At 48.1% G+C, this 11730-nt stretch overlaps 1 protein-coding gene across 1 annotated transcript; it reads right to left on the bottom strand.

Moving 5' to 3' along the window:
• Window positions 1-604: 604 nt before the first annotated feature.
• SPCS1 (signal peptidase complex subunit 1) lies at window positions 605-11647 on the bottom strand. The gene is made up of 4 exons (XM_032209191.1): window positions 11359-11647; window positions 1623-1682; window positions 1131-1217; window positions 605-778 (listed from the first exon to the last, which is right to left on the bottom strand). Exons 1-4 carry the CDS (start codon window positions 11392-11394, stop codon window positions 656-658), a joined length of 306 nt encoding a protein of 101 aa, XP_032065082.1. The 5' UTR covers window positions 11395-11647; the 3' UTR covers window positions 605-655.
• Between the last annotated feature and the right edge of the window lie 83 nt (window positions 11648-11730).

The raw sequence follows: 11730 nt of genomic DNA, 5'->3' as shown, positions 1-11730 counted from the left end.
CAGCTATTACAATATTTAAATTACTTAATAAATCACTAAATGTACCATACCCTAGATCCATGATGGTGAACCTATGGCACGTGTGCCACTTCTGAGGGCATGTGAGGCGTTGCCCTGTCAGCTCCAGCATGCATGTGCGCAATGACCAGCTGATTTTTGGCCTTGATCTTTAGCCATTTTTCACCCTCTGGAGGCTTCCCTGTGTTTGCCTATTTCTTGACCTCTTCAGGCTCCTAGAAAGCTTCTGGAGCATGGGGAGGGTGAAAAACAGACCTACTGGGACCACTGGAATTTGGAAAACGAGCTGTTTCTGGCTTCCGGGAGGTAGGGGAGGGCATATTTGTCCTCCCCAGGCTCCAAGAAAGCCGTGTGCACATATGCAGGGCGGGGGGAAAATCATGCGTGCATGCGCAGGGAGCATGGTACAGGGGGATTAAATTATGGGGTGGGCATGCAAGTGCATATGATGGTGCGTGCATGCTTACTTTTGGCACCTGAGGCGAAAAAAGTTCGCCATCACTGCCCTAGATGGATGGCATTAAATTCAAAGGAAGAATTTGTTTTCTGACTGTGCAGAAACACCAAACCAAGTAAAAAAGAGAAATAAATTTTAAAGCAAATTTAATGACAGAAACTCATACAGAATTGTAGTTTTTCAATTTTTAGGATGCCTCTTTACTTTTCTGTCAGCAGGTTTCTTATCATCTATTGCAGATTCCTGAATAGGGAGCCATTTCAGAGGATTGCGACGGTAAATGGGCCATGGAGGCAGTGTGAGCTGTAATTAAAAAAAAAATAGGACAACTTAAGAATTCTATTAAATACTTAATTTTTGGTTAAGACAACTAAGATTAGGCGCAAGGGAAACTAATCTGGTAAGCAGTATTTCCGTGCTGCTATGTAGTTGCTTCAAAGGAAGATCAGGATAAAAGCCAATTGCACAAACAACAAAAAACTGGAATATCAAGACAACAGAATAACATATAATACAATGTTGATAACTTATTGACCAAAGAAAAAATCATCATTTAGGGTGTGTGCTACCATTACAGGTACAGTTTACTACAATTATTGCAGAACTTGGTATTTTGAATATATTATGTATATTTGCTATAAAGTTATATTCTTACCAGGCACGATATAGCAAATCCAGCCATTACTATGTAAACTGTCCAGCCAAACTGTTCAGTAATATATCCATAAATAAAGCCAACCACCTACAAGATAAAAATTAGACATAACAAAGGATATTCAAGTCTATTTCTCAAACCCAATACAACTATTTAAATTGTATACAACAACTAAGGAAGCTACTGGCTATTCATAATAAAGTATCAAGTCTTCCCTCTATAGTTCAGGACACAATGCTTTAAAAGGTATAGATTTTAATCTAGGATGTTCTTACTGCAATGACAGCTATTTTGAAAAAGGACTGGGATCCAGAAAATATATTTGCTCCAATAATTGGAAGGGAAGGGATTTTGCTTATTTTCTAATATATTACATAAAATATGCTCAAGAATCTTATGCTTTTATCTCTTATGAAGATCTTTTCAGGAAGGTACGGTGGAAAGAAGTAATGAATTTATAGTGATGGTGTTCTTTGTTTTTATTATACTTACAGCAGAGAAAAGAATTATTCCTTGAAAAATCTGCTCTGCTAGTTTTTGACCTTTGTAGTCCTGTGGAAAAAGAAAAATCAATAGCATCAATATTTTTCCCATCCCTAAGAATTATAGCTTACACTAAGATTTCTGATAACGCAATAGGAAGGAGCTGAGAATGCATTTAAAAATAAATCTGAGGAAGAGTTCTTAAAAATAGATATTGCTACTGAGTGTGAAAGAACAGTTGAGAATACTTAGAATTTGTATTATGCTGTCAGACTACAGTTCACTTTTAATTGCTGTTGTCTGCTAAATATATAAATTAAATTAACTATATTTACCCAGCACTGCTAAAAGATTTATAGTTAATTTACATTTGACTTTTGTAACATGTTTAGGCACAGCTACCTATTGTAGCTGCTAAGTGGTGATGTCAGCTCACTTCTTTAGTTTAGTATGCTTGTCTAACAAGGACCAAAGAATGGAAAAAAGATTTTACTTTACCTCTCCACAAAGAATTTTGTAAAATTCTTCAGATACTTCTGGGTAGGTTTGCACATTCTATTAATATTTAATGTGAATATATAACCTTAATCATTGTGGCTTAAGTAACTCATAGTCACAACAAATCATAATTTGGTTCAGAATGTGATTTTAGTTAATTCAAGTTAGCAGAATTCAACTACAACTGAAGGGAATTGATTAGCTGATTTTGTTCCACTCATTTATACTTATTTGTTCAACTGTACATCTTACATATGCAACTAGGCGGCTCATGCAGTTAAAACTAAAAAAACCCCAAATACAAATAGTGAAACAATAATTAAAATACCATTAAACATTAAAACTATTAAAATTAAAAAAAAATCTGCAGGAGACTGGCATTCATCTTATGAACAAGATAACCACTGCATAGGTTGTAGGTTGTCACAGGACATGTCCCAAACATGGCAGCAGAGCTGTGTCTTCAGAGCTTTCTAGAAAGTTAATAGGGTTCTGCCCAGTCAAATCTGGGGGTGGGGGGGATAATGTTCCAAACGGTGGGCTCTGTGGCAGAAAAGGATTGTCTACTGGTTTTTGTCAGATGTAACTCCTTGGCAAATTGACCGTTGTCTTACCTGAACGGTCCTTCTATGGGTGCTGCGAAGGGAATCCAATCATGGGTTAACTTAGCCCTCTAGCCTTGAGACTGAGTATGCAAATTTCAAAGTCACGCCTCCTCTGACTGGACTTCCGTTTCCCTTCAGTTTCTCGTACGAAGTCCACCGAAGGAACAATATGTCAATTGTCAATCAAGCCGCAGGCCATCTGGCACTACCTAGTCGAGTCCAGTCAGAAATAAGAAAGTCACAAAGTCACGATCAAATGGCGCCCTGACCAGCCGAACTGCGGGCGGGTTTGGATTCCCTTCGCAGCACCCATAGAAGGACCGTTCAGGTAAGACAACGGTCATTCTCCTGTGTGCTGCTCCGGGAATCCAATCATGGGATATGCCAAAGCAATTAAGTCCCAGGGCGGGAGCTAGGCTGGTCAGGCTCCTCCGCAGACGGAAGGACCCTTTGCAACACTCTCCGCCCAAAGGACGCCTCAGCCGAGGCAAAGACATCAATCTTGTAGTGGCGAATGAAAGGTGAGGGTGACGCCCAGGTGGCCGCCCTGCAAATCTCTTCTACAGACGCTTGCGTCGTCCAGGCCGCTGTGGTGGCCGCACTCCTGGTGGAATGAGGAGTGATCCGCCTTGGAACCGGTCTGGAGTGGGTGTCATACGCCAACGCAATGCAAGCTTTCAACCATCGGCCGATGGTATGGGAGGACACCTTCTGTCCCATTGAAGACGGCTGGAAGGAGACGAACAGAGCCTCTGATCTTCGGAACGACGCAGTGCGTTTCACATAGCGACGAAGAGCCCTGCGAACATCCAGATGGTGCCACTGGCGTTCCTGCGGATGAGACGGGTGAGGACAAAAGTCCGACAGGACAAGTTCCTGAGTCCTGTGAAACAACGAGTTTATCTTCGGAAGAAAGGTCGGATCCAAACGAAGCACCACCTTGTTCGGGTGGAAGATGCAAAGATCCGCACGAACAGAAAGGGCTGCTAGCTCTGACACCCTCCTGGCCGATGTTATGGCCACCAGAAAAGCCGTCTTGAGCGTCAATAATCGGAGGCTGATGGAATGGAGAGGTTCAAAGGGGCAGCTGTTAGGGCCCTGAGAACCAAGGTCAAATCCCACGTGGGATAACGGTGCACCGTCGGCGGTCGTAAGTTGGAAGCGCCCTTAAGGAAGGTTCGAACCCGCGAGTGCTGAGATAAAGAGCGGCCTTGGCCACCCCCGACCACCGTCGACAAGGCTGTGACCTGACGGCAAAGCGTGTTTGGCGCCAACCCTTTGTTGAGGCCGGACTGCAAGAAATCCAGAACTTGAGGCACCGAGGCCTTGATGGGATCGACCCCGGTGCGCCGGCACCACCGACAGAAGGCCTGTCAGGTAGCCTCGTAAATACGGGTAGTTGACGGGCGACGGGCCGCTTGAATGGTAGAAATGACTTCATCCGAATAGTGAAGGGCCGCTAGCATCGCCCGCTCACGTGCCACACGGCTAACTGCAACAGCTGAGGGCTCGGGTGCAGGAGAGCCCTTTGGTTGAGCTGAATCCGGTCGTCCGGAATCCTCCAAGGACGCGAAACGGACAGATGGATGAGGTCTGCGTACCAGGGACGTCTGGGTCACATCGGAGCGACCAGCAGTACTTCCGCCTGTTCCGCCAAGATCTTCTGAATGACCGACGGAAGGATCGGGAGAGGAGGAAAGGCATAAAGAAGGCCGGCCGGCCACCGACTGCATAGAGCGTCTACTCCCTCCGCCCCCGGAGTCTGGTATCGGGAGTAAAACCAGGGAAGCTGCGCGTTGTGCGGGTGAGCAAACAGATCCACCTCGGGTAGGCCGAAGCGGTGAGAGAGTTCCTGGAAGAGAATGGGGTGGAGCTGCCACTCCCCCTGATCCACAGTCGCTCTGCTCAGCCAGTCCGCCTGAGTGTTGGCTTCGCCCGAGATGTGCTCCGCCCGAATCGATGAGAGTCTGGGCTCCGCCCAATGGAACAACCTTTCCGCTTCCAGCATCAGAGCTCTGGACTGTGTTCCCCCTTGGCGGTTGATGTGGGCCTTGGAGGCCACATTGTCGGTCAAAATTAACACATGGCAATGAGATACAATGTCCCGAAACTCCAGGAGAGCTAGACGGATGGCCCGCAACTCCAGCCAGTTTATGCTGTTCGTCAGCTCCTGATCTGACCAGCGACCTTGGGCCGCTCTGTCCAGGGCATGGGCCCCCCATCTAAATAACCTGGCGTCCGTTGTAACTTGAACGCGGTCCGGCTCCTTGAATGGACATCCCCGGAGGAGCCTGGACGACATCCACCAATGCAGGGACCGCCTGGCCTTGCCCGGAAGCTGCACCTTGATGTGGGAATGACTGGTATGCGCTCTCTGGAAGGGCAGCAGAAACCACTGGAGAGGGCGCGCATGGAACCTGGCCCAGGGCACCACGCCGATGCAGGAGATCATCTTTCCTAGCAGTTTGGACAGCGACAGCAGTGGTACTCGCTGTTGAGATAGCACATGATGCGCCAGATGGTATATGCTCTGCCTCCTTTCCGTGGACAGGAAAACCTCGCACGACATCGAGTTGATGGTGGTTCCCAGATGAAGGAGGGACGTGGTTGGACGCAGATGGCTCTTGGGCAGGTTGAGGACAAACCCATGGTTTCGCAATGAGTCCATCGTGACCTGTAGGTCTCGGAGAGCCTGATCTTGAGAAGGCGACAACACCAACACGTCGTCTAAATAACAATTGATGCGTATTGGAATTGAGCGAAGGGAAGCTGCCAACACTGCCAGAAGTTTGGTGAACGTGCGCGGGGCCGAGGAGAGGCCGAATGGCAAGGCCCGGTATTGATAATGGCGGCCGTCGAAGTGAAACCGCAGGAACTTCCGATGTGCCGGATGAATGGGCACATGGAGGTACGCTTCTTTGATGTCTATAGAAGTCATCATGTCGCCTTGGCGGATGGAAGCCAATATGCTCTTTAGAGACTGCATTTTGAATTTTTGGTATTTGATATGCTGATTGAGCTGTTTCAAATCTAGGATTGCCCTCCATCCCCCGGAGTTCTTTGGTACCAGGAACAAGATGGAATAAAACCCTAGGCCTTCCTGCCCCTTGGGTACTTGTTCTATGGCCCTGATGGTGAGAAGATGGAATATCTCGGCGTCCATAAGGCGCCGTTTCGACGGGCACCTGGGCACAGGGCACCTGATGAACCTCCTCGGGGGGATGGATAGAAATTCTAGAGTGAGACCCAAGCTCACCACTTGAAGGGCCCAGGCGTCTGATGTGAGCTCCGCCCATTGGTGGGCGAAGGCCAAGAGATGTCCTCCTATGGCCCCTACCTCCTGCGAGTCAGCGGCATCTACGAAAGAAACGGTTGCCCGCTCCTCGGGAGGACCGTCTACTCTGCGCCTGACCCTGCTGGCGCCCCCTGTCTCTGGCCCCAGCTCGGTCCTGGCCACGGTCCTGTGCCTGGGAGAACCCCCTAGTGTAGTTGGGGACATAGGGGGCGGAAGTAAACCCCGAGTCCCCAGACCGAAAGGGCTGCCGCCTATTATAAGGCTGTGGCCTTCTAAGTACGCGGGCGCTGGTGGAGGGAAGCACCTTGCGTTTGTCCCGAGTCTCAATGAGAATGGGATCCAGCACTGAGCCAAACAAGGCCCCGCCCCTGAAGGGCGTGGATGCTAGGCGCCACTTAGATTTGACATCAGCTTGCCAGTGGCGGAGCCAGAGCAAGCGGCGAGAGGCCACATTGGAAACCACGGCTCGGGATGCAAATTTTGCCGCGCTAAGGGTGGCATCTGCAGAATACTCTAGGGCCGCTATCAGCTTGGTGACATCCTGATGGAGGCGCAGTTCCTCCGGGTCCAGCCTTTCCTGTAGTTGTCTCAGCCAAACTAAGGAAGTCCTATTAAAGAAGGAAGCTGCAGTAGCGGAACGCAAGGCCCACGCTGCTGCCTGATGAGTTTTACGAATGACCGATTCGGCCTTGCAGTCCTCGGCCTTCAATCCTTCTGAAATTTCAGAAGGAATTAACGCCGGTGAAGCAAGAGCAGCAATGGGAGCATCCACCGTGGGAAACTGGAGGAGTGCCTCCAACTCTGGGGAAGATGTGTAAAGTTTCCTATCTCCAGACCCTGGAGGCTTAACTGCGGTCGGCTCATCCCACTGCTTCTGGATTAAATCAAGAAAAAGCTTGGGAGATGGGATAAAATCCTGCAAGGCCACCTGCTCAGCAAAGAGCCGCTCGGTGGCATCCAGGCCCACAGCAGCACTTTCTCCAGAAACCGCCTCCCCCATGTGGGCGGTAGTCTTGGCCTTATACAGCAGAGACTTGAAAAGAGTGTGCCTGAAGAGCCCAGGGGCAGTAGGCTGATCCATAGGTAGGCCCTCATCACCAGAAAAATCCCTATCCGGGATTTCACCTTCCTCCACTAAAGGAGATTGTGCACTAAACACAGAGGGGAAAGGGGAAGGAGGATCCGTTTGCAGGATGGAAGAATCCCCTTGCAGTGCCTGAGGAGTTAGGCCCGAGTAGGCCTGGAGGCCTGGGATCTACGCAATAATTCCGCATCCACCCCTCTGGAAATAGCCTCTGAGATCATGCTGTAAAAATCAGCAGGAAGGCCCAAATCCTGGCCCTCCAGAGGCCTGAGGCCTGCAGCTGTGGGGGTGAATGTGGCAGAAGGCCCAGCGCGTGGAGGCGAACGAAGAGAAGCCCCACTAGCCTCAGAAATAATTGTGGGAGATTGAGGCCCAAAAACCCCTACCTCAGGAAGAGGGGCCTGGGGAAGCTGAATATCAGGGGACCAACCCTGCTCAACGACTCGCACCGGAGAAACAGGCTGCTGAATTAGAACCGGAGGGGAACAAATGGGAGCCCCAGATGCCTTGGGGGGAGCCTTGGCCTTATCTTTGCGCTTGTGCGACTTATCCCGAATAGTAGATGAGGCTCGAGGCCTGCTACTGGAAGCCCTGGTCGTGGCCTTGCTAGGCCCAGGGTTATCCCCCCCCTCGCCAGGGGAACGGGGCTCAGAAACTGGCCCGACAGTACCTTGCACTACCGATTGATCAGCCATAGTATGAATTTGAAAGAGCTCAATCAGCGAAACAAAGGAATGCAATTGCAAAGCACTCGCCAAGAACGCCACGTGGAAGCAGAGACAAAGAGAGAAGCGACCTCCTTCCTGAGTCAGCAACCTCGAGTGAGGGAAAAGGGAGGGGCGAAAGCAGCGCGCAGACTCAAGCGCGCAAATAAATTCTGCCTTCTCATCCCCAGACATTATCACGCATGCGTGAAGTTGCTTCCAAATAAGGCAGCCGGCATCAAAGGCGCGAAATTTAAAAGAAACGGCAGGGAGAAATCCCAAACAGCCGATCCATGCAATCACCCGGCAGCCGCTCCAGCGAGGGCAGAAGGGAGGGAGGCAGGGAGGGGGAGAGGAACAGCCCCGATAAGCCACAGCTTCGGATCTGACCGCGCCCGTAGGCGGGTGCTATCCGGTGTGGGAAGGCGGCGCTGGAGAGACTCAGCTTCCCTGCGCGCCGAACTTAAAGGGAGGACAGGCGGAGAAGCCGTTTGGAAACGGCAAGATCGCCCCACGCTCCAGCTGCAGTAATCCGATATCCCTGCAAAGGAAGTAGTGAGAGAGGAATCGGCTGGCAGAAAACTGCCGCTTTACCTCCAACCAGCAAGAAATCCACAATGAAAAAACCAAGGAAATCCAGTATTAATCCTGAGAAATTATCAATTAGTCAAGAGAGAATTGAAATAGGTCTCGTAGGCTTGGACTGAGTAAGAGAAAACTGAAGGGAAACGGAAATCCAGTCAGAGGAGGCGTGACTTTGAAATTTGCATACTCAGTCTCAAGGCTAGAGGGCTAAGTTAACCCATGATTGGATTCCCGGAGCAGCACACAGGAGAAGGGAGCTATATCCCGCCCTTCCTGACAGACTGATGTGGCAGAAAGATATAACCTAGGAGAGGTAGTCCCTCCAATAACTACCCCTCCCATTGGGCTTTACTTCATTAGCATCACCTTGAATTGAACACAAAAGTAAATTGTTAACCATTGCAGCTTGTGGAGCAGTGATTTAACATGCTGATTATGACTGATCAAAGAACATAGCCTGCATCATTGCATTTTGCACCAAGTTGGAGCTTCTGTGTGCTCATTAAGGGAAGCCCATTGCAGTGTGCATTACAGTAATCCAGGGCGGGGGTGACTGAGAGCGGAGCCTCAAGAAAGCCAGGAAAAGGTGCAAATAGCATATAATTCAAAATTGTACAAAGGCCCTCCTAACGACAACTGCCACCTGTTCGATAAATCTAGAATCCCAGATTGAGCATAGACTTTGTCTGGGGCAGTGCCTCCATCCAGTACCAAAGATACTGAAAGCCCCCAAACCTGAAGCCACTCAGTCTTGCAAGGGTTAAAGCCTGTTGTTCCCCAACCTCGTTGCGTTGGGTTAGGATTTCAACAGCATCACTTAAATTGCCAAGAACAGAAATGTATTTCTGGGTATAATCAGCGTACTGATGATACTCTTCCTCTTAGGAGTGGATAACCTCACCCAGCAGCTTCATGTAGACATTAAGTAAGAATAGAGAAAGCTTTGAACTCTGCAGGACCCCACAAAGTAGGGACCAAGGGCAGGACCTCTTCCAATCAACACCAGCTGAAACTCCTGTGGCGAAAGGAAGAAAACCAGCACAATATGCACTCCCAACCCCTGCAGCCAGCCCAAAAAGAGACTACAGTTAATGACATTGAGCAAGGATGGATGTAGAGCCCCATCCCACTCCCACTGGAGGCCATCTAAATGCACAATTTTGTTTCAGCCTCATATCAAGGCCTGAAACACAACTGAAAGGGATTCAAATAACCACTTTATCCAAGATCCTCTGAAGCTGCTGATCATACTGTATGAAAATTGTCTAATTAGGTTGGCAACAATGGCTTCTTGAAGTGGGGAAAAACAATGACTTTTTAAAGCAGGGATGTTAAACTGGTGGCCCATGGGCCAGATGCATCACACATAGGCCACACATAGGCCACCCCAGCTCCGTGAAGGGAATAAGCACCACATGATGGCAATGTGATGCCGCAAGTTTGACACCGAGCTTTAAAGGACAGAAGAACAACACCCCTCACCTCTAGAACCCAACCATATAGATTATTACACTAAACAGGAAGATAAAAACTGGAAAGAGGAAGAATCATTTAATGCCTAAAAGAAAGAAATACATGTAAACAAGCACAAGCATAATTACAAAATAGAAATTCTGTATAGAAGGACTGTAATCTCTGTCCAATTTGTTAAGTAAACAATATTCACGTATTCAGCCACTTTAAATATTTCATGTATCACATTTTGGATTGTGAATAATAATGGCACCTAGTGGGACCTAGGAGGCATGCTTTCTTGGGTGTTGGCCCTTGCCTTTGGAATGATTCCCCACCCCAGTTTGACTGAACCTTGCAGGGCATTAGAAAGGTGAATCGGACCTGGCTCTTGGATTGAGATGAAAAATATATTGCTCAGTATGCATTGGGAAGATATAGTTTAGCCTGATCATCAGTTCATATTTTTTGTTTTAGTGATGTTACTTTTATACGTATTATTTAATGATTTTGTAAGCCACTTAACTGTCTAATCGCTAGGAGTTGAAAATGATTTGATGGTACATAATCACGCTATTCAGATGTTTGGATTTGAGTGGCCATATAAATGCTCCAAATAAATAAACAAAACAATCAATTGAACAAGTCTAGTCAATTTGGAAAACAAGAAGGAATCAACAAGTCAAATCTGCCTAATTTATGGTAAACCTCAAAAAAGAGGAGGATCTTTAAATCCTATTAATAAATCCAGCTGACCTGGCACTTGGACATCACAGGGATTACGTTTATTAATACCTAAATTTATTAACTTTGCCAAATAATGTTCCTTTAAATAGTAGATATTTTTGAGGGAGAAAATATGTTCAGCAGCACCCATTTTATCTATATCAATATTCTGTCAGTAGTATGTAATATCTCTTTATTTACATAGGTCTTTATTTGTTAAATTTATTTGGGGCTGCTCTAGGCAGCTTTAGTAAATTTAATCAATGTAATATTTTTAATTTAGTGTTTCAATATTTTCCAAGGCCGATGTCTGATTTTGTCTTTTTGAAGTAGAATTCTTAGTTAAATATATTTAACTGATTTTAGCATGGTACTGATCGTTAATTCTGTTTTACCTAAGCCATCCACCAAATACATTATGAGACAACTGATAAAATCCTACCGAAACAAAAGGCTTATTTTCGATAATACAATTTAGGTATTTAATTTTACACAATTCAAAGGCGGAGAGGGAAACAGAGGACGCAGTGCAACTGAGTCTTTGTTTTCTATTCCGAACTGAACATCTTTCCGCCTAATGGGCACCTGTCAGTCATCGGACCCTTGGGCGCCTCTATTTAGGACACGTCTCCTTATCAGCCCAGTCAGCCAGGCAGTTTCTATCTGGTGCCTTGGATGCTTTACCGCTTCCTGCCCGACCTCAAAGTCGGTCGGGCTCTGTTCTCCGCTAGCCTGGGGGCGCGGGCGGGGGAGAGTCGGCGCGACGGAGGCAAGTCCCGGGATGCCCCCGCCTTACCATCTGCGTCGGAATGGATCGGAAGAAGTTGAGCATGGTGCCTGGCGGAGCAGCGGCGTCTAGATTTCTGGAGCCGTCAGCGCTTTCCGGGAGGAAGGGGGGCAGCGGGGACTGCTCGGCTATGCAGGGAGGAAGCGGGCTCTCCAGCGGCTGGAAAGAGTCGCCCTGAGAGTTGCCGTTGGAGGCGGGAGAGCCGAGCGGTGAACAGTCAACGGGCGCTTCCGCCTTCTTGATCAAGACGGCTTTCTGCCGTAAGGCGGGCGCTCTCGAGCATTCCGGATTCGACGTCCTCTTGCCCCGCCTCATCATTTTTTAATTTCCGGATCGGCTAGGGCGGGGCGTGGGGGCTGTTTCCCCTCCTGGACTCATTCC

This window comes from Thamnophis elegans, chromosome 2, assembly GCF_009769535.1.
Source record: "Thamnophis elegans isolate rThaEle1 chromosome 2, rThaEle1.pri, whole genome shotgun sequence".
NCBI classification, from domain to species: Eukaryota; Metazoa; Chordata; class Lepidosauria; order Squamata; family Colubridae; genus Thamnophis; species Thamnophis elegans.
This window is presented reverse-complemented; position numbering and strand designations above follow the sequence as displayed.